Raw genomic sequence first — 26954 nt, 5'->3', positions numbered from 1 at the left:
CAGAGTGTCTAGAATTGATGTCACAGAGGCAATGGAGGCCCCATATCTTGCTTTTCACCTCCCACATGCAAGAGCTGGCAAAACTTATCAAGTTGGCAGTGACAGAGAAAGTGGACTCTCTTTTATATCTTGCTTCTGAAACCCAAGATTTACCAAAAGACTAACCAGCTGCATTCCTGGACAAACCCTCAATACCTGCACAGATGTTTTAGTATGTTGCTGTACATGTGACTGGGAAAGTGCTGGTACCCAAACCCAAAAAGTGGAACAGATGGATTTCAGAGCACTGGATCATTTCAGAGCCTAAAATCTGAAATCCTTCTTTCCTCACTGTCTGTGGTTAATATTCTTACGGAATAGTCCAGTGAGGTGAATCCACCATCAAACCCACGCCCCACCAGAAGAGAGGGGAAGAGTAAGACAGAGACAGAGGAATGAGGCAACTTTTCGTTTGGAGAGACAAGATACATAAGCATAGTGATTTCAAAATAAAACAAAAACTATAAACAAAACTTAACAAACTAAACAAGAGTTCAAAAGTCCACAAAAGAGTTCAGAACATTAAAGAGTTCCCAAAAAACAGCCCCCTTAGGGGCTAGTCATGACAGTACCCCCCCCCTTACAGTCAGACTTGATACACTACACAGGGTGGACAGAGGGGGTCTGGAGGAGGGAGCCAGGGATCAGCAATCAGAGAACTGGTGAGAAAGACAGGAGACCTCAGGTGGACAGTCAGGAGGTTGAGCCAGGGCAGGACAGGAGACCTCAGGCAGACAACCCAGGGGCAAGACAAAAGGGCGAAGACACTGGGGAGGCTGACCAGGAGGCTGGAGAGACAGGTGATGGTGCTTGGGAGAATGACAGGCGAAGCAGCTCAGATGGCCAACCTGCAGGGCGACGGAGGCAAAGGTAAGCCACCACTGGAGGTGAGGCTGGAAGGCAACAGGGGTGAAGACAAGTTCCCTCCGGAGATGAGGAGGCAGCTGGCTGGGGAGCAGGTGTCAGCCGGTCCGCCGTCTGCAGACGTGAGGCAGATGTCGATTGGGGCACCGACAGGAAGCGTGGAGCAGGAGTCGATCGTGCCGACAGCCGGGCACGTGGAGCAGGTATCGGCCGGACCGCTGGCTGGACACGTGGAGCAGGGGTCGAGGAGCAGAAGTCGGCCGGGCCGCTGACAGCACCACTGAATGGAGGCAAGGGACAGGAGTCAACCAGACTGCCCACTGGAGGCAAGGAGCTGATGTCGGGCAGACCGCCGACAGGAGACGGGAAACAGGTGTCAGCCAGGCCACCACCTGGAGACGAGGGACTGATGTCGGCCGCACCGCTGGCAGGAATCAGCCACAACAGCCATCCTGGCTGACATGATAATTGAAGTTGTACAGATCCTTACGACATCGATTCTTTGAGGACTCCAGCCATTTTATGGAGATGGCTTTTTTCGAGTCTCTCGAATTGATGTCACAGAGGCAATGGACGCCCCATACCTAAGAAACTGTCTCTCTGAAAGACTCGCCAATGCTTTTCACCTCCCATATTCAAAATGCAAGAGTGCTGAAGAGCTGGCCAAACTTATCAGGTTGGCAGTGGCAAAGAAAGTGGACTCTGTTTTATATCTTGCCTTTGAAACTCAACATTTGCCAAAAAATCCCGCTTGTTATGTAACCAGCTACATTCTTGGACCAACACTCAATGATATGGTCACTCAAACGTACACATACTTGCGTAGATGCTTTAGTACATGAGTCTGGAAAAGAGCTGTTACCCAAACCTAAAAAGAGGAACAGATGGATTTCAGAGTACTGGATCATTTCAGAGCCTAAAATCTGAGATCCTTCGTTTCTCGACGTATGTGGGTGATATTCTCACGGTATGATCCAGGGAGGTAAATCCAGCATTGAACCCACGCCCCAAACGTGCCAAATCTGAAACACGTGAAAAACATATGGCTTATCTATTTGCCACTAAGGCTGCATTGGACATTTTAAAAACGATTAGTAACAGATTACATTATTCTTCCTCTGGCAGTGAGGAATATACCCTGACACCACCAATACTTCATTTTAATATCAATTTAATTGTTAACAAGGTGAGACTTTTTTTCTTCAAGTCCCAAACCTACACAAGCTGCTCACAGGACCTACCAGAGAACACAGTTTTCCAGGTTTGCAAAAAATGAACTTTTAAAAATAATGGGTGAGCTGAAGCACATGTTTTCAGAAAAAGAATCAGAGTTCCTGGTGAGTCTGAAACAGGATTCTGAAGACGTGATAACTGGATGTGTTCCAGACTCACCCAGATGTACACCTGATGGTGTCACTCCAACTGAGAGAACAGAGTTGGTAAAAAAAACAGAGCACTTTGTTTACTTCTGACTTTATCACACATCAAGCAGATAACTTGTTTGACAAACTGAAAGGAAAGAAGAAGAAATCTGCAGTCCATACCAGCAAAACTCTGGAAAGACTTAAATCAAGTACATGGATCAAAGAGTTTTCACAGAGTCTTGTCACTAACATGTATGATTGTCTGATGGATACCAAGACATATCAGAGACCCACGGTTCCAGAGAACAAATGCCTCTCTGACACTGTCATGTCAACACACGTGAGGAAGGTGGATACCACTGAGCGATGCCTTTCTCCTCAAGTTATGTATGTCATGACAGAGGATGCAGTGGCAAAGTTCTTGCAGCAGGTGTTTCTCTGGATGGAACGGGAGCCATCAGTAACAGCATGTCACGGTGAGAACATGTCTGGTGCACTAAGTGACATCAACAACCTGATCACACCCATCCTCACCACACCAGAAAAAAAACACCACCAGAAAATGAAGAAGAAATATTACCCCTCCATTAGCCCCAACCCTAAAACCATGTTTTATGCTTCAGTGCATAAGACATGAACCCCCCATACCAAAAAAACACACCCCATACCCCATACCCCACCCCAATACTCCCTCCCCCATTACTGTGGGTTTACTCCGGATGCTCCAATTTCCCCACATTTCCCCTACAATTAAAATTTCAAAATAAAAAAATATGTATATACATACATATATTTTAGTTATGTTTTTTCCTCTTGATTCAGGTTGATTGTGATTAAAAGATGTGATGTACTAAGGATTCAAAAGATTCTTTCCTTCAGCTCCACCCCCGACTGCTCCACCAATACCGTCCCATCAGGTGCCATCATCGTCACGTCCTGCCTCCCCCCACTGAGGGCAGGGTCTCCCAGAGGGCTGTAATAAGTCACAGTGCTGTGGACAACCTCTTGTTTTGGCAGCACAATGCCAGGTTCTCTCTTGGTGTGGACAAGAGCTATCAGCATGAGGATGAACCCTACAGTTACCACCGATAGCTGAACCAGGCCAATATCTCCACAGGGAACCACCTCTGTGATGAACAAGTAGTACATTTATGCCAGGGAGAAGAGAGCCAGGCTGAGGAAGAACAGTGTCCGCCTCTTCTTGCAGTGGGTGAAGTAGTAGTACCACAGCACCAGGCCAGAAACTGCCCTCCATTTGATCCTCATTAAAGGATTTAAAGTGTACTCCTTCCAATCACAGGGCCTTAAAAGAGTCCTGTATTGTTATTTTTCATCACTACTACCATGAGTTGGGAGTGGGTTATTTGCACACCAGCTGCAACCATTCCTCAGGCTCCTGATTCCCTGTTACCCATGGTCAACATGGTTGGCACAGATAGTACTATCGAAAGTTGATAGGACAGACATTCAACATTCAAATGAGACGTCACCGCCACGAGGGCCAGTGACCAGCTCAAGGTTATCTAGAGTCACCAAAGCGGCCAGAGCACCCTGAGAGGCACCCCACATAGGTTTTAGGTCTGATAAATGCACACATCCCCAGAGGTTAACGCTTGTTGGCATATATTAGCTCTAGAATTGCCAAAGTTATCCAAGTAACTTGAGAGCAATCAAAGGAACCATAACTGATTTAAAGAGCCATTCACAGTTTCACTGTAGCAGTCCTGTGTACTTAGACTTGCATGGCTTAATCTTTGAGACAAGCATATGCTACTGGCAGGATCAACCAGGTAGCCCCCAAACTTGGGACAGATGCACACCACAGGCCACCCCAAGAGGCTGTGCACTGGAGCTGTGTGGGGCCCTCCATGTCCCGCCCACGTGACCCCCCCACCAGAAGAGAGGGGAAGAGTAAGACAGAGACAGAGGAATGAGGCAACCTTTCATTTGGAGTGTGTTTTGTCTTTTCTGGTTTTTTATTCCGGAGACCAGGGGTTTGAGAAACATCATGCTGGCTGGAGGCCAGCCGCCACAGAGTGCAGAGGGTTCCATTCCCTGGCTGGGATGACCCACAACCCCACAACAAGCTCCATAGTGGGGCTGCTGAGGTGGCCTCACCACCAAGCAGTCCGCCTGAGGGAGGGAGGGCACTGGGTGCCCCTCCCCCCACCAACTGGGCCACGGAGGCCAGCCCACAGGCCGGAGGAACCACCCACCTGAACACCAGTGCTAGGCCGGCCGGTGGGGGCCCTCCGATGGTGGGCTACAGGAGCCATTCAGTCAGTGTGCGTGGAAGCCACGGTTCAACCAAAAAGGGAAGGGAGAAACAGCCAAAGGAAAGCCCCCCCAGACCCTCCCCGGGTCGGGGAACAAGTCACAGGGGCCATCGGCGCTCGGCTCTGGAGCTTCCACTTGTCGAAAACTGGGTTTCCGAAATCGTGCGGAATGTTTTTTCCAAACCCGGGTAAAAGCGAGGCACATGGGGAGAGAAGGTAAACGCCACTTCTAGTCGAGGAGACTAGAATTTTGCCTTCTCCCAGGAGAAGGAAAAATACTAGTCTCCTTGACTAGAAGTGTTTTTACCTTCTCCCAGACAGCACTGTGGGACTTTGTCTTTTTTTGTGCTTCATGCCTCTGGTACTCCTGCTAAGGCTTTGTGCCTCTGGTACTCCGGCTAAAGCTTCGAGCCCCTGGTACTCCGGCTAAAGCTTCGTGCCCCTGGTACGCCGGCTAAAGCTTCGAGCCCCTGGTACTCCGGCTAAAGCTTCGTGCCTCTGGTACTCCGGCTAAAGCTTCGAGCCCCTGGTACTCCGGCTAAAGCTTCGTGCCTCTGGTACTCCGGCTAAAGCTTCGAGCCCCTGGTACTCCGGCTAAAGCTTCGTGCCTCTGGTACTCCGGCTAAAGCTTCGTGCCTCTGGTACTCCGGCTAAAGCTTCGTGCCTCTGGTACTCCGGCTAAAGCTTCGAGCCCCTGGTACTCCGGCTAAAGCTTCGTGCCTCTGGTACTCCGGCTAAAGCTTCGAGCCCCTGGTACTCCGGCTAAAGCTTCGAGCCCCTGGTACTCCGGCTAAAGCTTCGAGCCCCTGGTACTCCGGCTAAAGCTTCGTGCCTCTGGTACTCCGGCTAAAGCTTCGAGCCCCTGGTACTCCGGCTAAAGCTTCGTGCCTCTGGTACTCCGGCTAAAGCTTCGAGCCTCTGGTACTCCGGCTAAAGCTTCGAGCCTCTGGTACTCCGGCTAAAGCTTCGAGCCCCTGGTACTCCGGCTAAAGCTTCGTGCCTCTGGTACTCCGGCTAAAGCTTCGAGCCCCTGGTACTCCGGCTAAAGCTTCGTGCCTCTGGTACTCCGGCTAAAGCTTCGAGCCTCTGGTACTCCGGCTAAAGCTTCGAGCCCCTGGTACTCCGGCTAAAGCTTCGTGCCTCTGGTACTCCGGCTAAAGCTTCGAGCCCCTGGTACTCCGGCTAAAGCTTCGTGCCTCTGGTACTCCGGCTAAAGCTTCGTGCCTATGGTACTCCGGTTAGGGCTTCGTGCCTATGGTACTCCGGTTAGGGCTTCGTGCCTCTGGTACTCCGGCTAAAGCTTCGTGCCTCTGGTACTCCGGCTAAAGCTTCGAGCCCCTGGTACTCCGGCTAAAGCTTCGTGCCTCTGGTACTCCGGCTAAAGCTTCGAGCCCCTGGTACTCCGGCTAAAGCTTCGTGCCTCTGGTACTCCGGCTAAAGCTTCGTGCCTCTGGTACTCCGGCTAAAGCTTCGAGCCCCTGGTACTCCGGCTAAAGCTTCGTGCCTCTGGTACTCCGGCTAAAGCTTCGTGCCTCTGGTACTCCGGCTAAAGCTTCGTGCCTCTGGTACTCCGGCTAAAGCTTCGAGCCCCTGGTACTCCGGCTAAAGCTTCGTGCCTCTGGTACTCCGGCTAAAGCTTCGAGCCCCTGGTACTCCGGCTAAAGCTTCGAGCCCCTGGTACTCCGGCTAAAGCTTCGAGCCCCTGGTACTCCGGCTAAAGCTTCGTGCCTCTGGTACTCCGGCTAAAGCTTCGAGCCCCTGGTACTCCGGCTAAAGCTTCGTGCCTCTGGTACTCCGGCTAAAGCTTCGAGCCTCTGGTACTCCGGCTAAAGCTTCGAGCCTCTGGTACTCCGGCTAAAGCTTCGAGCCCCTGGTACTCCGGCTAAAGCTTCGTGCCTCTGGTACTCCGGCTAAAGCTTCGAGCCCCTGGTACTCCGGCTAAAGCTTCGTGCCTCTGGTACTCCGGCTAAAGCTTCGAGCCTCTGGTACTCCGGCTAAAGCTTCGAGCCCCTGGTACTCCGGCTAAAGCTTCGTGCCTCTGGTACTCCGGCTAAAGCTTCGAGCCCCTGGTACTCCGGCTAAAGCTTCGTGCCTCTGGTACTCCGGCTAAAGCTTCGTGCCTATGGTACTCCGGTTAGGGCTTCGTGCCTATGGTACTCCGGTTAGGGCTTCGTGCCTCTGGTACTCCGGCTAAAGCTTCGTGCCTCTGGTACTCCGGCTAAAGCTTCGAGCCCCTGGTACTCCGGCTAAAGCTTCGTGCCTCTGGTACTCCGGCTAAAGCTTCGAGCCCCTGGTACTCCGGCTAAAGCTTCGTGCCTCTGGTACTCCGGCTAAAGCTTCGTGCCTCTGGTACTCCGGCTAAAGCTTCGAGTCCCTTTTACTCCGGCTAAAGCTTCGTGCCTCTGGTACTCCGGCTAAAGCTTCGTGCCTATGGTATGGCACCGCACACAATGCACCACTCTCGCGATTTCCCGCAGGGGAATTGTCTAGTTCCTTTATTACTATCCAACACTAGGAAGAGGTGCAAATTTTTGTGCTATGCCATGGCTTAGTTAGTTTTACTTTTGATACTTTAAGTACAGTTTGCTGATAGTATCTAATGGGTTTTCACTTGTAATGGAGTCTTTTTACTTTGTTATGTTGGTAGTTTTGCTACAGTGAAGGTTTTGAGCGCTTCTTCCACCACTGTGAACTGTAGATACACAGTAGTTAAAATTATGAAAATTTACCATGAAGTCTGGTTTGGGCGTGCTGCTGTCCTGTAGGTGTGGGAGTGGGCGGGGACAGTCTGCCTCATTCGACGTCAGGAGCGAAACTGTCTGCTCTGTTTATTTTGAGGACGGTGGGGGAGGCAGAGGAGCTGCAGGACGTCTCACCCCGACACTAAACCCACCAGACCCAGGTGCGCAGCTCCCGGCGTCCACCCGGACACTTGAACCCAGCGCCGCACGGTTTTATCACCGGCTACCGTTTGTTCTGGCGACTTCCACGGCGCAGCGAGCGGCATGTAGCTCCGAGAAACACCGGATACGACAGCCGCTACCAGGAGAAAGACTTCCGCTGAGAAGCCCGGCGGGGGGAAAACTGTTCCGGGCGATATTTATTCGAAAGCGTCGGCATGTAGCAGCTCAGTGTTCAGGTATGTTAAAGCTCTGTCTTTTTATCGTTCGTTGTGTGTCTTTGACGATATATTTAAGCTTTATTTTTGACGCAGTGTGCCGCTCCCGTGAGTCAGCGGCGTGTCGACAGGTAAAAACTGAAATCTGGAGCTCCACAAGGTGATCAGCTGGCTGTCATGAGACGAGCAACCTCCAGTGTTAAAAACAAAAATGAACACTGATCTCAGAAAAGCATAAATATGAGAACAAGACATTATTTTCAGTGTGAGAGACATTAAGCAAAGTATATCCGTGAAGCGCAATCTGCCAATCCAGGAAGCCCTCAACTATCCTATTACGATGCATCCAAGCATGTCTGGATCCACAGTGTCTCCAAAAACTTATTTCCCTGTTGATTTAATTTGTTTACTCAGTGACAGGTTCAAGTGCATGGACTATTCTCCTTAATGTATTTCAAGAAAAGGCGTATAAGTGTATAATTTTATTTTAATCTAAATAGTAATTCTGAAGGAGTTTTTTTTGCAGGTAGAAATAACTGTTGGGAAGATTTCTCTGCCTTTTAGTTTTTTTCCCCGTTCATCCCCCTTAAAGACTTTGTTCTTGGTCCCCAACACACCCTTAAAAAAGTTTAATTAATAATAGAGTTTTGTATAGCTTGATTATTATTATTATTATTGAGTGTGAGATGTTCACAGTAACCCTTTTGTTTTCAGAAGGGGGGCGACTTGGGTATTTAAGTTTTTCATGTGCTTGTTGTTGGTGCATTTTCTTATTTATGGATATTTTTAGTTTTCTGTATAATACACCTCACCTAAAATATTCAAATATTTATTCAAATACATTATTCACTCCTCTGCCCTGTTACAATACGGTCCAGCACACCTGTAGAGCAGCCACCCCGCACTAAGCTCTTACAACAGCCTAGGTGTCAGGTACAATGTCATACCTGCATTTTATCATCTTTTATCATCATATGTAATATGAAAACATCACTTTTGCTTGTAGTCAAAGTAGCAAATAGTTTGAGTCATATCATGTTGAGTCATATCTCTCCACGTGTGACTGTACTGATGTCACGAGAACTGATATTTTGGTATATAAGTGGATGGTCCAAACTTCTGAAAACATGATGGTACCTGTTTTAGCGTAGATGTCACAGGTATAGGAGAATCGATTCTTCCAAGATCGATGGTTGCAGCATAATAACACTACAACTGAAGTAGTTTAATACAAAGGGATGGAAGGCAGAAATAGTAACAACAACTCAAAGGGAATGGTGGCGGCAAGTGCAGGTGCAGCAAAAGGTCAGCTGCGACTGAACACGGCGAGTTGTGCACAGTGATGTTTTGTTTGTTGGCGTTTGAGGCGGATCACGAGGGACAAGTTATTGACAACCAGAAATGGGTTTGCTAACAGTTTCACAGAGCTTTACAAACAAAAGGAGGAAACACCTCCGTTTTATCTAAGCACCTTAAAGACATGTCGTCATAATATTCATATCCTGTTGCTGTTATCGAATTTGGTATCAAGAATCATGGACTTCCAGTGGTATTGGTACCGACTACCACATTTCTGGAGTCATGACATCCCCTCACACTCAGCTGTGGAGGAGGTTTTATCAGCATGTGATTCAACAGTACTACTACTCTTTGTTTTTATAACAGTTTTTTTTCTGCAAAGCTTTTTAACGTCCTGCAGCAATTGCAAGTCAAAAGTACTTTATACCACAGAAAATCTGTTGGTGTTAAAACAGGACATAAAACTGCTGAGCACCACAGTCACGCCATGAATCCTTGCTACAGTATTCGTTTTTTTTTTTTTGTCAGGGAGCAGATGTGCCATTAGGTGTTACCACACACCCATTAATCACTACATGTAGACCTATCTATCTTCTCTTTAGGCCACTAGAGACCTCACCAGTTAGATGCTGCTGACCTTTTTGTCCTTTTTATCGTGTTAGTTTGATCAATGGCTGACTAATAGTAATAACACACCGTGTCATGCTTTGATTTATTGCTAATCAGGCCCCCCCAACAGAGCTAGATCCCGCCCATAAGGAGGTTTAATAGAACTGAAGGGTTAATCCCACTTAGTGGTTAACTGGGGAATTGTCAGTCTTGCTTTCAGGGGTTAGCCTAACCCATGGCTGCACCTCTGCCGAAATCCATCCGTGCTGTCTAAACAAGCCGGCAAGCTGCTTTACTGAGTCTGTTCACTTGCTGTAAATCATTAAAGCATGACAGATGTGTGACAGATGTGAGGGTAGGAGGTGGACCGGATAGGATCAAATGAACAGGGTCTGCTTTGCAGTGTTGTGTGGTGGAAATCTGTCTGGAACCACTCCATCCTCTAAAACACATGCAAATAGCTGGTAAGCTGCTGTATTCAAAGGTCATTTCAGCAAAGTGAGCTTTTAGAGGTATTTTCGGTGACTCCGTTTCCCTTCCTGTGTCTCGTCGACCACTTTTCTCGTCTTTGAACAGTTTTTTTTTTCTCATCTATAATGCAAATGACTCTACAAGTTCATTTAAGGATTGCGCTAATAAACTTTTTTTTTTTTAATGTCTGATTGGCTGCCAGACTGTCCGTCATGAAGAAGCGAGCCAACAAGGTGCGGGAGGAGGAGGAGACCTTGTGCTGCTGTGAGTATGTGAACAGATACGGAGAACGCAGTCATGTAGGTGCCTGCTGCTGTGACTGTGAGGACCTGGATGACGCTTGTGACAGGTGAGAAACATTTACCTGATTGATCTGTTTTGTAATTGGTTTCACTTGTTTTACTTGTTTCATATCATCACAAACTGAGTATGCGGCTTTGTTGTTTTTTCAGGTTGTTGGGGAAAAAAACAGATTTGTTAGAGAAATCTTAAGTAAAATTTGTGTTTGTTGTGATTTGTATCAGGACTACGCCGGTGGTAATTAGGAAAGAATATCATTAAAACTGAATAATAGTCACATAATTCACAGCAGACATTTTGACTTGTAATTGCAAAGAAAGCACAGTAGTTATGAATTATATTAGTTAACCAGGGCTCTGGTAATGTAGAATGAATGTCATTGATCATACCTGTGCTCTCTCTGCTATGATGTGTAAAATGGTTTATATGGATTCTTCTTTAAAACAAGTTAATGGGGTGAAAGTTTGCTCATATGATAAAAATATTTCACAGTTTTTTTTTTTTCTGTCAGGTTTCTGAAGAAAGAGCCTCAGAAACCTGATTCCCTGTCACAGGTGGCAGCAGTCGTCACAGACCGGATTCGTGTGCCCTGGCTGTGGGGTGGAGCCCGCAAAGTGGAACTGTCCATCATCCCTCCTCTAATTCTCCTTCCTGTCCTGCTTCACCTCGCTGCTCTCCACTTGCTGCTCGGCATTGTGGTTCTGACAGCTCTGCCCGGCCTGGTGCTGTGGTACTACTACTTCACCCACCGCAAGAAGGGACGGACGCTGTTCTTCCTCAGCCTGGCTCTCTTCTCCCTGGCGTACATGTACTACTTGTTCATCACAGAGGTGCTTCCCCGTGGAGATATTGGCCCGGTCCAGCTATCGGTGGTAACTGTAGGGGTCATCCTCACGCTGGTAGCTCTTGTCCACACCAAGAGAGAACCTGGCATTGTGCTGCCAAAACAAGAGGTTGTCCACAGCACTGTGACTTATTACAGCCCTCTGGCAGACAGAGACCCTGCCCTCAGTGGGGGGAGGCAGGACGTGACGATGACGGCACCTGATGGGACGGTATCGGCGGAGCAGTCGGGGGTGGAGCTGAAGGAAAGCAGCCGAAGGAACTGGTGTCCGGTGTGCAGGGTGGTGCGGCCCCCGAGGGCGGGACATTGTCGGATCTGTGGTGTCTGCGTGCTGCGTCTCGACCACCACTGTGTCTGGTGGGTTCCATAAAAATTCCTCTCACTCGGCCTGTCATCCCTGTTTCTTCCACTTTGTTTCACATCTCACACTCTGCCACTGTTCTGTTTGTTTGTTTGTTTTCTCAACACAAACACTATTTAATAAATGTTAAAAGGTACAAAAATCCATTTAAATTTCAGTATAATGTCCTTAAGTGACTTTCTTTTTTCAGGACACACAAGCTCAAACTGAACAAGTGTCCTTTTCACGCCTGCTGTCTTGACTGACCATATTTATACGTTGAGTCGAAACATCCAGGACATTGTAGTGCTATAAGTGGACATTTCTTCGCTGCCATCCACTCCTGCACTTATATGTGTGTTCCTGCATGTCTATGTGTAGTGTATCCCTGGGGTCTCAGTACCATGTTCTGTCTGCCTGTGTGTGTGTGTGTGTCCTTGTGTGTCCCGTCCGTTGTTGCCCGGGTAGGATAAACAGCTGTGTGGGACAGGCCAACCACCGCAGCTTCCTGCTTACACTCGTCCTCTTCCTGTTGACATCTCTGTATGGGATCAGTCTGGTGCTACAGAGCGTGTGTCCCAGACAACACCTCCTTACTGCCCTTCTGTATTGCCCGGGGGTCTACAACCAGTACAGGTACTGGAAACACAGATACACACTTTATACACACAGGGTTGGCTGTGTGACTTTAACATCACGCAGATGACAGATGCATGGGTATTAGTTGTACATACTGTCCAATAAGTGACAACAAAAAGAAAGATACCATATGTTTGTAATAAGAAACAGGGCTAGTATTTTATTGAGACACCTGATGCTCATTCTCTGTACACATCTTGGTGACAATTCTTTAACTACATTGATGGAATTTTTATCCCAAAAATCTTTGTTAATATTATGTGTTTATGTAAAAAAAAAAAGAATACAGGCTTATTATCATCATCAAAGATTTTTACCTTAATGGAATGATTTCTCATTTTGGGAAATACTTTCTTGCAAAGACTTTGACAATAAGAGTGATGCCTGATACATGATACAACCTGTTAAGTACGTGAGCTTGAGAGGTGCTGGTTGGCTGATTTTATTGCCTTTGGACAGAGCCAGGCCATTCGTTTCACGGTTTCCAGTCTGCATCCACATTAGAGTGGTATTAATCTTTTTTTCTCACTTGAGGCAAGAACGTGAATAAGCAGATTTCCCAAAATGTCAAACTGTTCCTTCAAATATTAATATTTAATATATTAATAGTTTTCTTGTATAAAGTACTGCCACAAACTTTAAATAGCCATTGCCTGATTACTCACTGTAATGAATATTGGTTAGGGAATGTAAAAAATATTCTCCACCGCCCAAATTTAAACATCACTTCAACTGCACAAAGATTAACATTACATGGCTAAAAGGAGAAACTCTGCATAAGGGTGTATCTAAAGTTAAGATGGAACCCATGGAAACAGGATATGGCAGATAGCCTTTTAGCAGTAATCAAGAGCAAAATTGCTTTCCTATAATAGCTCGTGGAGACTATATTTAACCGAGGCACTGTGGGGCATTTTGACATTTTTCCTAGAATAAAACCCAAAAATGGAGACTAAATTAGTTTGTGTGAGGTTCTTGCTTCCTTCACTGTAGTGTTGAATCAGTTTCACAGGGCATCTTGGAGTGTTTCCTATCGAGCTTGTTTGTGCTCAGAGCACAGAGAGTGGATGCGAAGTAGTTTAAATGATGAGCGCTGGCACTGCTGTAGGCGTCACACATGTATAACAGGTCTTCAGAACGTCCAGCTCAACTTCAGACAACGTCTGTACAACTATCATGTCCTAAATATGTAAAAATCATGGTTCTTTTAACTGTGATCCATTTACATCTTTTAAACTGGTCAAACATAAAGTGCTGGAAATGTATTTTACCTCCAACAAACCAATTATGCTTGGTACATGTTGTCTGTTTAGTGATTTATTATCTTCCAGCAGGATTTACCAGCTTTTTTCCTTGTCTGTGTTCCAGCACTGCACTTTGCTTCACCTGTGCCTGGTACAGCAGCATCGTGACTGGTGGGCTGCTTCACCTGCTGGTGGTGCAGGTCATCAACGTGAGCTACAATGTCACCGAGTGCGAGGCACGCATCGCTTTGCGAGACAAAACAGCTCGCAGCGCCTACTGGGGACTCGTTGTGGACACTGGCGTCTACTCTCGAGGTTTCCTTGGCAACTGGGCCGAGTTCATGACCATGGGAGACAAACTGAATCCTCCCTCTCCCGCCCCATCAGACCTGGTGTAAGAGACTGTTACGCAGCCTGATTTTTTTTTTTTTTTTTTTAAATGGGGGGGTTGTGGCTGCTGTTCTGTTCCTATCCACTGGATGGCAGCATGGCTCCTTTAACCCTGATTTAACTTCGCTGGCTGCCTTGAGTTGGCAGCAAACCTGAGAGCTGCCAGGACTGTTATCACTGGGTTTCTGCAGCTCAGTTGCGCTGACTTTATCGCATAGCAATAACAACTACAAACCCCAGTAAGATACATTCACTGCCATTAATGTCACTGACAACTGGCATCTCCTCTATGCAGCTAAACCCACTCACACTGAACTTTTATCTCCTTCCGCTGATGCCTCATTCCACCTTTCATCAGTTTCTGCCAAACAAATATTACTGTTTCCTTCACACTGGATGTCTTCCTTTGACTTGAACACTGTCTTTATGTTTCCTCTACATTCTAGTGCCTTGGTGGGAGCCAACAAAGAAGAAAAATGTGAGAATAAGGGATCTGTTGATCCTCAAAGGGACATTTTTTCTGAGCACAGCATACATACGATGCCTCATAAATGATATAATGATGCCTCTGGAGCTGGTCAGTTCTGCCCAAAACTTGGGCTGAATGTCATTTCAAGGATGGTCTCTCTGCACACTACACCTCCGCCATCCTAACCAAACAGCTCTCTGTCGTGTTCGAAAAGGAGAAAATCTCACTTGGCCGTGTGAAGTGTGTCACAGTTATTTATCACAGATAAATGAAACATCTAAGCACAAGCCAGATTATCAGTCTAATTAAGGTTCCATAGCCTGTCATCGCATTAAATATAAAGAATGATTGCATAGTTCTGAATATATTAAGTTACATTTCCTCTCCTAAACTGGTTCAGACTGACTCCTGAATTAAACAGCTTTTCAGTCATTTACGCTAATGCTGCTTTTTAGTCGTCAGAGAGATTGAAAGCTTTTTTTTTTGTATCATAATAATTGTATGGGTTCAGTTATGTGTTTGTATGAAATGAATTTTATTTATTTTTATTAAATGAATGCGAGAAATGTGCATGCGTATTAATTTTCTGTTTGTATGAGTGTCCTCTCCTGAGTTATTGAGATGTTTGTGTGTCGTCTGTGTCGATTTGCAGTTTATCTCCTACAGTGACATTCTCCCAGAGGCCTTACAGTGGATGGGAGCAGAAATCAGGCAGAACCTGAGTCACCTTCCGCCCCAGCTTCTCCCGCCGCTCCTCTCTCTCTCTTTCCTTGCGCAGCAGACATGGAAGCTGCCTCCAGGCCAGGAAACATCGCAACAACACCCGTCTGAAGTACAGGCAGATGGAGGGACAGACGGGAACAGAGCAAGTGCGCAATAAGAAACTGAATTACAGGGGACCTCTGGGTTCACGACACCTAATGAGTTTTCATATGATGTTACTTGGGGCTCATTGACAGTGGCAGGTGGGCGGCCAGTGGGAATTCAGCAGCAGGCTGTGGCCGTTTAGTCGACCTCACCTTAGAAGGTGAAGTTCATAATTCACATTTTGTGGCAATGACAGTCAAGTCATTAAGTCAGCGCCACAGCAATCATTAATTTTGATCATAATTGGAAACAGGAGACCATTTTGTTTCTATTAAGCATAATGGAAACCAAATGTAATTGATCATTTAAAAATATATTTTTTTCAGAAAACAAACGGTGCAAAACACTGCTTCAGTGTAAATTAGAAAAGTTCTCAATAAAGAATCCGTCAGTCCACCACTTTGGTCCAGACTGAAATATCACCATCAAACTTTGCACTGACATTCAGGATCTCCAAAGGATGAATCCTACTGACTTTGGGGATCCTCTGACTTTTCATCTAGTGTGAGGCTGACATTTGTGACTTTTGGGGGAAATTTCTCAACAACCTTCGGATGGATTGCTATGAAATTTAATCCATTAACTTTAGTTATGCATTGTATTTAGTGCTAATTAGAAATCAGCATCCTGTCACACTAAACTAACACAGTAAACCATATACGCCTGTGAAGCATCAGCAATTCACTATTGTCACTGTGAGGATGTTAAGCATGATGAAGTTAGCATTTAGCACAGAGCACCGCTGTCCCTAACTACAGCCTCACAAAGCTGGTAGCATAGCAACAGACTCTTAGTCTTGTTAGAACCATGTATTACTTGTAGTCACAAAACTAATCGAGCATGAGATAGCCAGGAGGAGAATTACTTCTGCACATGCTGTATGTATATTTTCTGTTACCTGGGGTCACAGACCATGTGGTCCAGAACTAGTCTGCTGCTACTTTATACCATGTTGAGCTCTTTCTACCTGAGCAGCTAAACTGCCTCCATTAATCATAATACAAAGAAACATTTACAGCTAACAGCAGCTATGAGGCACTGTAGACAAGGAGATGATGGTGTCATTTTCAATTCAGTGCACAGGCAGTTGTAAAAAAAAAAAGTAAAGAAAGAAAGATAAATATATATGCCAATGCACCACCAGCTTTCATATTTCATATTGGTAAATGTCTAACAACTACTTTTGCAATGCATGTTCCAGTGTCTGACCTTTGTTGTAATCAAACCAAGCAAATCAAGTTCGTTCATAGTTATTAAAGGTCTGAACAGTCTTTAACTTTTTGTAGAATAGATCTTAGAAAGGCTTTGCATTAAAATTAATGTTTATGTCTTAACCCTGTGAGCCCGTACGTATCATATATGATACCCACATTTCTGGGACTCATTGCATCACCATCAAGCATAAACTTTGCATTTAACCCTTTTAGATGAACTCTTATGCTCGTATACTGACTCCTGGTAGACACTCCTCACTTTTCTAAATGTTTTGACATGTGTGATACAAACAAAAAATATACTTAGAATTTTTTTTTTTTAATTTTTTTTTTTTACATTTTGTCAAAGGGACAAATAAAGAGTTCATATTTGAAAAATTAGAATTTTCTGACCATTCTTTCATAGTTCAGGTCTCACAGGGTTAAAGGCCTTCAAGGCACTGTAGTTTCTTGGTGCACTGTAGCCAGATTGGTCCGAAATTACACGTCAACTCGTAATTAAAGTTTTTACAAGCTGCTAAATTTAATATGATGCCCTGCTAGTTGGTAACGTTACTGGGGGAACACACTGCAGCATGCATACAGTGAACATATGGCAAAGTCATGGGTAACAGACCTGTTATTGTGCTCCTGAGCCAGCTCCTGACGGTCCCACTCCACCAGCCTCTCCTGGGTCACATGGTCCAGCAGTGCCAGCAGAAACCTCCTCAGAGTGTGTGCGCGATAGAACCGCTCGGCTCGCTCCTCCTGAATCATCCGCCAGTCCTTTAGCTGAATCAGACAACACTCCCTCAGAGATCAAGGTATACTGCATGTCGTAAAATACAAATGTCTTTTTATTGAAGCTGGAAAATGCTGTGTAATTGTCATTCAACACACCTTTTAGCAGTTAAGTACACAGTTGCAAGTTAACAAAAAAAAAAAAAAATAGAAAATGGTTTAAAACTTTTTTTTCTTAAAGGACTGGGCACCTGAAAACATAACTGAGTGCAGGTAGAACAGAAGTCTGGGAAAAGGTGTTGCCCTGAGTCACTGGCAGAAAATGACTGTATAAATGTTTGTTTGTGTGTGTGTGTGTGTGTGTGTCCACAGGTGTATACACACTCTTTTCCAGCAGCTTATGCTCCTCCGAAGCAAAAAGTGCTGGTGCAGTTGGTCAGCAGAAGCTTGTTTCTCAGACAGGGACTCTCTTGCTGATTGCTGCCAGCTTCGTGTGCACCGCCTCAGGAGGAAGAGATTGTGATGACTCTCGGCCAGCTGGCGGGGATTGAAAAGAAAATGCGCCGATGCATACTGATAATCCAAACTTAATCATATGTGCCCGGCAGAAATAATGGAGCGGTGCGAAATGATGAAGCGCTCAAAGACGGTTTATATCTTGAAACATATATGCACAAGATTCCCTGCGTGTTTTGACATGCTGTGCAAAGGCGGGAGTATTTGGAAGATGAGATGGCAATACTGTCAAGGGAAAGCAGCTAGAGAGTCGTGTTGTGTGATTTTTGTTTTGGACGTATTCCCTCTGCCTTGTTTGAGTGTGTGTGTCTTGTGTGTGCTTTCCAAGAGTATAAGTGTGTCGTCGGGTAGTGGGTATATGTGTGTTTCGTGGCTTTGCCTTTGGGTGTCCAATTTTGCTGTCGACTGAGTATTTTTACCACAACAGTTTGCTCATTGCTCACAATTATCAGTCTATAAAATGTGTTAGAGTGGGCTGCCTGTAGATACACAGCGTGTGGTTTGTGGTACTTCAGAATAATAATAAACTTTATTAGCACTTCTTAAAATCAAAGTACGAATGTGCTTCAGAACCAGGGAAAAATCCAATATACAGATATTAATGAAATGCAACGATGGTCAGAGAAAAGTAATAAAACTATAAATAAAATACAATAAATAAAGATTGTTAGCAAAGGCAAAAATACATAAACAGGAGAAAAGCTGGAGATTCTGGTAATGTTTTAACTGTCTTGCCACTGATTTAAAAAACTTTTTTGATTATGTCTCCAACGTTCTTCCTCTTCTGTTTGCCACATGTTCTCTTTGCTTATTATAATTCAGCTCCGAGAACGTGTGCAATAATGAAACGCCTAAAGCACTCCTTGCACAATTTTCTGTTTAAATAAAATTTTAGTTTGCTCTTCAGAGTTCAGGCCAGAATCAAGAGCACCTCCTTGGTTCTTAATATGTTGAGTTAGAGGACCGAGGGCAGGTTGAATTTGGCAGGAAATACTGTGTGTAAAGCTGCAGTGTACATGACAGGTAATGTACCTGTATATTGGCTTGTCTGAGCTGAATGAGGCGTTTCCATGGTGCCAGGCCTCTCCGTAGCAACAAGGTCCTGTGGTAGTGTTGATGGGCCAGTTTCAGGAGCTCCTGTTGCCTTTTCAGTTGCCTCTGTTTTTCCTCTTCCCTCTGCACACACAAAGGAGAGGACTGCTTTATTTATTCTGGTTCATATTTTTGTGAATGTGCATAAAGTAAGAAACACACCTCACCTCTCTTTCCAGCCTTTTCTCCTCCTTCCTCTTCTCTGCTGCTTTGCGTTTTTCCTCCTCCTCCTCCCTCTGTCTCTGCTCCTCAGCGGCTTTCATCTCAGCCTGAAAAGTCTTTGGTTAAGTTTGTGTGTTTTTATATATATATATATATATATATATATAACACAGTGTCAAGATAATTACAACTTGCTACGATCTTACAAATCAGTTTGGTGGTCCAAAACATGAGTTCCCAATTTCTCACCAGCTTTTCTTCTTCCTTCTTTCTCTTGAGTTCTTCGATTTCCCTTCTTCGCTCTGCGCGTTGATGTGCTCGGACCTCCATGGCTTCACAGAGAGGGAGCGGGGTGAGTTGAATACAAGGTATTCTTCTTTTATAGTCTCACAAGTGGATATGTGCATCTTTATTTAAGTTTTGACTTTAATATTCTAAACACATAACTGCAAGTTAAGGTAAACATGAGTGCTGCTGCTGAAGGACTACTACACCTACAGGCTTTCATTTCTGCGAAGGCAAGTCTCCATCCGTGTGACTCAAGGTTATACAATTTTCTTGACAGCCTTCTGTCGCCTCATATGGAATACAGGTTTGTACCATCCTTTGTATGTTTCTGCGTCTGTGTGAGTTTGAGTATGTAAGCTGTTAAGCTTGCACAGTGAAGGAACTTGCAGACTGACCCGTGATGATTGGATGAGGACATGTCTGGCGTGTGACAGCTTTTCTTGACGGTGTACACCGACTGTCAGGTTCTCCAGCACCTCTCAGTGCCCTGCAACAGTAACAATCATAGCCAGAAGCACAGAAACAAAGACCCGTCATAACTCTGTCTGTATGTTCACATCTCCCTGATGCTTGCCGGGGAAATTTTATTCAGACAGGTATCGACTAAAGGCAAACTCAGCTGACATGCATCAGACTGTCCATAAATTTGTAAATGAATTACAATGAAGCGCAGAACTTTTTGCTTGTAGTCATAAGAACATTTCGAAACTGTTCAAACTGTATAGATTTCTTTGAAAGCATGTGTCATCTTTTGTAAGATAAATATATAATTACATTAGCCCTAAATGTATAAAATATTAAATTTGCACAACCTCCTGCTCCTCTGTTCTCTCTGAGCTTTCAAATCCTTCTGAAACTGATCTGTTTTTTTTTGTATTGTATTATATTATTCTTCATGAGCATGTGGAATCAAGGGAGATCGTCTATATATAACTATAATGCACTGTCAAGGAGGTTGCAGTGAGAAAGGATTGAATAGGAGGCCAGGCTTCACATACTGTGCAGAATGACATGTACGTAGATACATATATATGTACATACTGTACTTATTTAATTATTTAAAATACTAAATAATCTTAAACACTAGTACTGGTGCAAAAACACAATATGAAAAGGATGCTTCCCTCCCTTTTCACTGAGGTCTGTATCACCAGCTGTTTTTGTGTGTGTGTGCGTGTGTGTGTGTGTGTGTGTTCATTCTGTCCAATATTTCAGTTTCTCTATTATCAGTGCGGTTATTATACAAATAACAGAATAGACAGTTGTGATATGTTAAAAGGGACAAGCTCTATTTTGGTGTGATTTTTTTTTTCTTTCTGTTGTTGCTGTGCCTCTGTGATATTGGTGCAGACAATTGCTCAAACAGTGATAATGAAAATAGGTGTCCATCATTAGATCCTGTGAGCAGTGAGGGACGGAGCAGAAGAAGGGTGAAATTGTTCTGTAGTAAATTACTTTCTTTTAAAATTGGTGCATTTATCAGGGAGAGTGTGTGCAACTGTTGGCAGTGACTGAAAAATCTTAAATCAATGCTGTTTTATATGTATAGAGTAGTATCTTAATGCTTCTCTCTGCCTGTCTAACCCTATGCTTTCCTGATACATGATATACTGTTAATGGTATAGTGGAGCTTGAAAATGATTCCATATTTCATATGAAAAATCTACATTTCCTGGGCTTTATTTTTGCCACTGTTTCATTCATATTTCGGTTAATAAATGCCACCTTTTTTCACTAACTCCCGCCGACAGATCTTCAACGTAACCTTTAAAGTTCTCAAGTGCCACGCAATTTCACCTCCCTTAATATGGGGTGGCCCCTGCAGCACTATAAAACCATGTTCCTTACAATATTTCTAACCTTTCACTGTTACATTATTTTGTGTTCTTGTGTGTTTTACCTCTGCTCCTTGGGGTCAAAACTGTGGCTCTTTGGTCTCGAGCCTCGTCGCATTGATAGCTGTGAGAGCTGTGCCGTTCTCTCCATCTCCAGCTCCAAACCCATCATGCTCCGCTCCTCCTTCAGCTGCGCAATCTGCTCTTGCTGCTCCTTCAGCAGCTTCCTTTGCTGTGTTATGATCTGCTGCTGGACGGCGTGTCTGTTCTCAAACCTGCTGCCAGGTGACACAGCGCTTTTTGAACAGGTGAAGCCCCCGCCCTCACCTCTTTGCCGTGCATCGCAGAGCTCAGCAGCAGTCGGTGCTACATGCCGTCGGGTCACCTGCCATGGCTGAGTGGGTTGGGTCACAGGAGCCGCAGGTGTTTTATCCTGATGTACTGCAGGGGTGGCAGGGGTTACAGTGCTTGACCCGTGGTGACCTTCCTATGGAGAATAAAACAAAACAGAGAAGAAAATGGTAACGCAAACACTGCCCTCAGGTCAAGATTTACTAAGAGCTTAAGGGGGTAGCACAGCTATAGTATCAGGCTCCTGTAAGTGTCTCTGCGCAATTTAATCTATATATCCTGATATATAAGCAGTGAGTATGGCCTCTCTAGTGACCCCTCTACCATGAACTCCTGCAACTCCAACTTCATCTCCCACTTGGTTTCCTCTGTCCCTCGAGCTCTGTTCCACTGTCCTACACCTCTTATTTCTCTCTTTTTCCCCATCTGATCCATGCCTTCCTGTCCTCCATATGTGCCCCGCTCCTTCTTTTCCTGCTCTCTCACTCTCCAGAGTTGTGAATATTTCAACAGGAAAAGTTTTTCTCCCCAGCTGATGTACGGAGAAAGGTTCAGGTCATATGCAAAAAGAGGATTTGGAAGACAACATTTTTTATTCAGTTTAGTCCCCCAAACAGGTTTACTGCTTCAGTAATTAGATTTTTAGCATCACCTGCCAAAAACAGACCTGATGTTTTAGTCAGCCATCCAGTGTGTAATACCTGCATTAAATGTGCTTTGTGATGTTATAAGGATTTATGAGTGCACCTTTCACCTTATCTGTGGTCTCTGGTTGGTTAGATGCCCCAGCTGGGGCCATTATTGGTTGATAAGCGGGGGTTTCTGTGGCCTTGAGTTTGCCTGTTGATGCAGCGCTGATTAAAGCGGCCATCTTGCGACGGGTTTCTTGCTGCTGGGCCAAGAGCTCTCGTTGTTCCCGCTCCATCCGAGACCATAACTGCCACTCATTTAGACATCGCCGCAGCAACCGCCTGTGGTCACTCTCCACAGCCAGCTGGCATTGCCTGGAGGAGGCAACAGATGTGACTTTATTTTTAAATGTCAATTATCGCTTGGTGTGGGTAACAGGATATAAATGTTTTATCTATTAGTGAGTGGCCTAAAGAGATACTGTCACAACTTATAGTCTAATTAAAACACAAGTAGTAATTTAATTTGGGTCATTTGTGGTAAAAGGGCGGGATTCACACAATGACAGGTTAACAGCACCTTTGAACATTTATTTTCTTTGGTTCTTGCCTGGTTTCAGTTCTTAGCCCCTCCTCTGTTCTCGCCACCTCTCGCCGCTTCTGTTCTGCCCACACGGCTGTTCGCCAAGCTCGCCACGCTCTCAGCTTTCTCTTCCAGTCACAGAGGGCCATGGCCTTACCCATGCGCAGCCTTCGGTCCAACACAACTGAATACCATCCAGAGAAATGCCTCTGCAAACACTAAAACATGTAGGCTCAGGAGTTATCATTAACATTGTTACATTTCCTGCACAAAACTGCAAATACACCCGTGCGCACATTGGCACCAACCTTGAGGTTGCTCATGTGAAGCATAGTTTGAATTTTCTTCTCCTTGTACAGCCGCTCTGTGTCCTCCTGCTGCTGGTGGTGCGGTTTAGTGGAAAGTGTTGGAGCCGACTGGAGGCTCCTGTCTGACCTCTGCTCTTCCATTCTCCCTCTGGTCCTGTGGAATAAACATACAGCTACTACTTAAAATACAAATTTCGATTTCAAATTAGTTTTCAAATAATATAAATCTGACAAACTCACAAGTTTGATGCTGAGGTAGATTTCCAGTTATAACTTAACAACTACATAGAACTAGTGTCCTAAAGAACACAAAGTGAAGTTGAACCCAACCTTTTGACATTCCAACAATCCAATACAGAAAGGCCTTGGCCAGTAAGCAAACACATAGTGAGAGATGGTTACACAACAACAGTCTCATCACGCTCGCCAAGGCCTTATGTACCCTCCACAGGGACACTTCCACAGTACTTGTTTGGGTCAGGGAGCTGGCTCATCACGGGCTTACTTGAAAACAAGTTGCCTTTAATCTATATAGGAAGATGAAGTGAGCACATACAGCGCAATCAGACAGGAAATTGAGGGTAATTTTAGATATAGGGGATTGTTGAGTCATTTCAGTAGAGGCCAGTGGTTGCTCCAGAGACCATACCTCTGTCTAACCAGTTGTTCCAGGCCTCTCCTCTCCTCCATCTGGCGTCGCAGTCGCACCATCTCCTGCTGCACCATCTCCTCCTGTCTACGTGCCTCCTGCTTCTTCCTCGTCTCCTCCTCCCGCTCCCTCTTCTTTGCTTCCTCTCTGGCACCCCGCTGAGCCTCCCTCTCTCTCTGCTGCCTCTGCCTTTCAGCCTCACGCCGGGCCCTGTTCTCTCGCACCTTCAGCGGCAATCAGTAGCAATTAGTGTAATTGAGAACTCAACTTGGGTGCCCATCGTTCCAGTTGATTCGCTCAGCGCTGCTCACAGTGACAGTTTTCCAACCCACAGCAGTCACATCTTTTATTCAACTTGAAGAATTTGAGACTCACTCTGGTTACATACCTGCTGGTGTCGTGCTTCCATGGTGACAATGGGGTCTCTGAACTTCTTCCTTGTTTGTCCAACATCCAGGGCCAGTTCCTCCATCATCCCTGAGTCCAACACCTCTTGCTCCATTAGGTCTTGTAGGAAGCTGTTCACAGCGCTGTGCTCTTCTTCCTCAGCCAGGCAGTTGTAGAGATCTATGTATTATTGCACAAATGAATATAAAAAGGTATTATATCACAACTGAGGGGTTTTTAAAGGAGTGTATGAGTGATTTTATATATTTTATCCCATTTTATCAGAATTGTTTGCACTTAAAATTATGGCTGAGTTTGTAGATTGGTTTCCTGCTCTCCAGGCGGTTGCTGGTTTCAGTTCATTTCACCATGGTGTGAAAATCAATGTGCAGAAACTCAAACTTTCTTGAGTTAGGTAATCTATTACAGTAATTATTTAGTTTACCATGAACCTCATACACTATGTTTTCAACTCTATTGCAGTTAAATGTCTCTGCCAAATGATTTTCATACTGTAATGAAAATAAATTCCACCAACTGGAAAGAAGGAAGACGATTGTAAAACCTTCAAAAATATTAACTGTGTCTTTAGGGTGAATTATTCCTTTACAGGTGTTCCACTCCAACCTTTCAAATACAGCATTTAACTATAATCTCTATCTTTTCCTTTAATTCCAATATGTATTATTATTATTATGGTCACCGATATCAAATGTAAACACCCTAATTCCCATTACGGCCAACAAAATCAAAGTTGAACGGGTCTTGATTAATTACAGTAGGTAGGTAACACAATTTTTTTTTTTTTTTTACCATCGAAGTTGTTGTAGTTCAGGGTGGTAGGCTGAGAACTAGGCAGTGCTGCAGGGCTTCTCCTCTCAGCGGAGCACATTAGGTCATCTTCCTCCTCCATCTCCAGCTCCAAGCGCAACTTACTGCTCAGCCAATCACCAAGAAGAGCCTGAGCTGCAAGAAGCAACAACCCAAATGTCATTGTTCAGCCAGCTGCTGCACAGACTTAACTCTCTATTATATAGGTGACTGTTCTCTAGAGATGCCTCTATATTTTTTTTTTTTTTTTTTTTTTTACTGGCTGACCTACCTTCACCATAAGCGTCATCATGATCTCTTAACTGGTCAGAGCTTTGCAATGGTACAGCTAGGCCGCCGGTTCTTGAATGAGGTTTCTTGTGGGAGAAGACTTCCGATACAGCAAACTCGGACGCCATCTCCACTCGCTGAGGGCGAGGAAGTGGACAAGCAGATATTCAAAAAGATTTTCGATTTACCAGTGATGCAAAAACATGCATCAAGAAAAAGACACATACAGACAAGGATGAACGTGTTGGTACCCCAGCACCTCATTGAAACAATGCTCCATTCTTCCTGGAAAGTGTTGAAATTAAAAGCTCTTTTGTCATGCATACCTGCAGGCCTTTGGTTTCCTATAGAATAAAACAAAGAAGCTGTGAAAAGAGTAGAATCCTTCTAAAATGGCCTGGACAGAATGATTGGTAGAGAGGTCAGGAGGTGGTGATAAATAATTCAATTCAATTCAATTCAATTCAATTCAATTTTATTTATATAGCGCCTTCCACAATCAAAATTGTCTCAAAGCGCTTTACAGAGACCCAGAGCCTGACATAAGTGGATTGTAGTGATATTTCAGGCAGACTATTGTTCTCTAAGTGTCAGAATCAGTGTCTTCAAACTTATTATCAGTCATTATCAGAGTTGCTTGAGGAGATTAAAAAAAGAAAATAATTGCCAAGCATTGTCAAGGTAAAGGCTACAAGACCATCTCCAAGCAGCTTAATGTTCCTGCGAATACAGTTGATAACATTATTATAAAGTTTTGGCCATGACTGTCTCAAAATAATGGTCTACTAAACATTAGGTAAAGGATTAAGAGTTCCAGTATTTTTGTCCAGACATGGACATGTATTGTTACACTGAAAACCAAAATCTATGTGCCTGTTCTATTAAATATTGAACAGCGAATGGTGGATGCCAATTACTTTTGTCAGTTTCAACTTATTTCAAAGGAAACACTTTTATTATGTAAGTGCAAAGGAACCAACACTCTCAGCTATGTCTGTATTTACACACAGCGGCACCAGCACACAAGTTCTTCTCACCTTCCTCCACTGATCGATATCTCCATTCTTCGCATACATCTGTTATTGAAAGAAAAATCATTTCAAATTTTGAGTTGATACTGTTTGTGAGTGAGACCACAGGGCCCATGGAAATGCTGGTCTCATGGTCACCTTTGCCTGCTTGAAAATGCCTAGACAAGCTCACAGAGACCTTGAACGGCAGGCATAGTGTGCAAATTGAGGGCTGAGCCAATGCCTGATGTCTGCGGATTATTTCCCAGGAAAGCTTAGCCATTGCCTTAAATCAGCAGATTACTTCAAAATCATTTCCCAGACGTCCAAAAGTCGGTGCTTTACTTGCAGCAATTCAGCTATCTCTGTCTCGGGCTGCAGGCATGTGAGGCGGCAGGTATGTGATTATCTGAGAAAGGCCTTCTGTATGACATTTCTAAACTGTCCCCTGACACAAGTCATGAGTCCATACATAGTATTAACAGTGATGTGCTTCATCTTCATTCATAAATTCGACGGGGCACTTTTTACAATTATGTTTTACCACTCTAGGGAATTTGATAATCCTGGGGAAAAGGTCTGAAAAGTGAAAAGAAAAGAAAAGACAAAAATATATATATTTTATGTTTTCTCTTTAGATAGGAGAAAGTGCTGAAGTGACCATGGAGTTATCGAGAATAGGCAACCACAGTTTAATATCTGTGTATTACCATTAATTCAGAACATTAATTAAGACTAAACTTACCTTGTCAGCAGTTTTTTTACTCTTGCCGATGCTCCTCCACCTAAAAAGGTGAGGATCATGACCTGGGAATGTCATCATCTGTTTAGTTATAGACTTTTACCGCAGCTACCATAATATATTATGGTATATATTACCATAGTATATATTACCAACAGCATACACCAGACATAAAATTCAGCTATTTTAAATGCATAATCAACAAAAAGTACTTCAGAAGCCACCACAAAGCGC

General features: G+C 44.5%; 2 protein-coding genes across 3 annotated transcripts; one reads left to right on the top strand and one right to left on the bottom strand.

The window, feature by feature from the left end:
- Positions 1-7366: 7366 nt before the first annotated feature.
- Positions 7367-16529, top strand: zdhhc23b (zinc finger DHHC-type palmitoyltransferase 23b). Of its 2 annotated transcripts, XM_041065957.1 has the most exons (7): positions 7367-7682; positions 10243-10389; positions 10852-11541; positions 11993-12160; positions 13532-13801; positions 14244-14275; positions 14919-16529. In XM_041065957.1, the coding sequence occupies exons 2-7, from the start codon at positions 10253-10255 to the stop codon at positions 14933-14935; spliced, it is 1314 nt and encodes a 437-aa protein (XP_040921891.1). In that variant the 5' UTR covers positions 7367-7682; positions 10243-10252; the 3' UTR covers positions 14936-16529. The 2 variants fall into 2 exon arrangements, with proteins under 2 accessions (XP_040921891.1, XP_040921890.1); XM_041065956.1 differs by lacking the exon at positions 14919-16529 and having other exon boundaries at positions 7368-7682; positions 14244-14827.
- On the bottom strand, positions 14952-26801 carry ccdc191 (coiled-coil domain containing 191). Its single transcript, XM_041065955.1, has 17 exons — positions 26724-26801; positions 26006-26032; positions 24970-25105; positions 24681-24833; positions 23869-24047; positions 23481-23704; positions 22832-22985; positions 22551-22741; positions 22066-22315; positions 21026-21447; positions 19521-19612; positions 19087-19169; positions 18843-18944; positions 18616-18759; positions 17452-17604; positions 16964-17118; positions 14952-15093 (listed from the first exon to the last, which is right to left on the bottom strand). Exons 1-17 carry the CDS (start codon positions 26799-26801, stop codon positions 14952-14954), a joined length of 2685 nt encoding a protein of 894 aa, XP_040921889.1.
- Between the last annotated feature and the right edge of the window lie 153 nt (positions 26802-26954).

The sequence above is a fragment of the Toxotes jaculatrix genome, chromosome 20 (genome assembly GCF_017976425.1).
Source record: "Toxotes jaculatrix isolate fToxJac2 chromosome 20, fToxJac2.pri, whole genome shotgun sequence".
NCBI classification, from domain to species: domain Eukaryota; kingdom Metazoa; phylum Chordata; class Actinopteri; family Toxotidae; genus Toxotes; species Toxotes jaculatrix.
The sequence above is the reverse complement of the archived record's forward strand: the minus strand, read 5'-3'. Positions and strand labels throughout refer to the sequence as shown.

Bases quoted from the DNA above. Each gene is read 5' to 3' on its own strand.
- zdhhc23b (XM_041065956.1), top strand. From the start codon at position 10,253: ATGAAGAAGCGAGCCAACAAGGTGCGGGAGGAGGAGGAGACCTTGTGC. The intron at 10,390-10,851 runs GTGAGAAACATT...TTTTTCTGTCAG, and splicing joins CTGGATGACGCTTGTGACAG to GTTTCTGAAGAAAGAGCCTC. The intron at 11,542-11,992 runs GTGGGTTCCATA...TTGCCCGGGTAG, and splicing joins CTCGACCACCACTGTGTCTG to GATAAACAGCTGTGTGGGAC.
- ccdc191 (XM_041065955.1), bottom strand. From the start codon at position 26,801: ATGATGACATTCCCAGGTCATGATCCTCACCTTTTTAGGTGGAGGAGC. The intron at 24,834-24,969 runs GTAGGTCAGCCA...TGCTTCTTGCAG, and splicing joins TGATGACGCTTATGGTGAAG to CTCAGGCTCTTCTTGGTGAT. The intron at 21,448-22,065 runs GTGAAAGGTGCA...TATTCTCCATAG, and splicing joins AACCAGAGACCACAGATAAG to GAAGGTCACCACGGGTCAAG.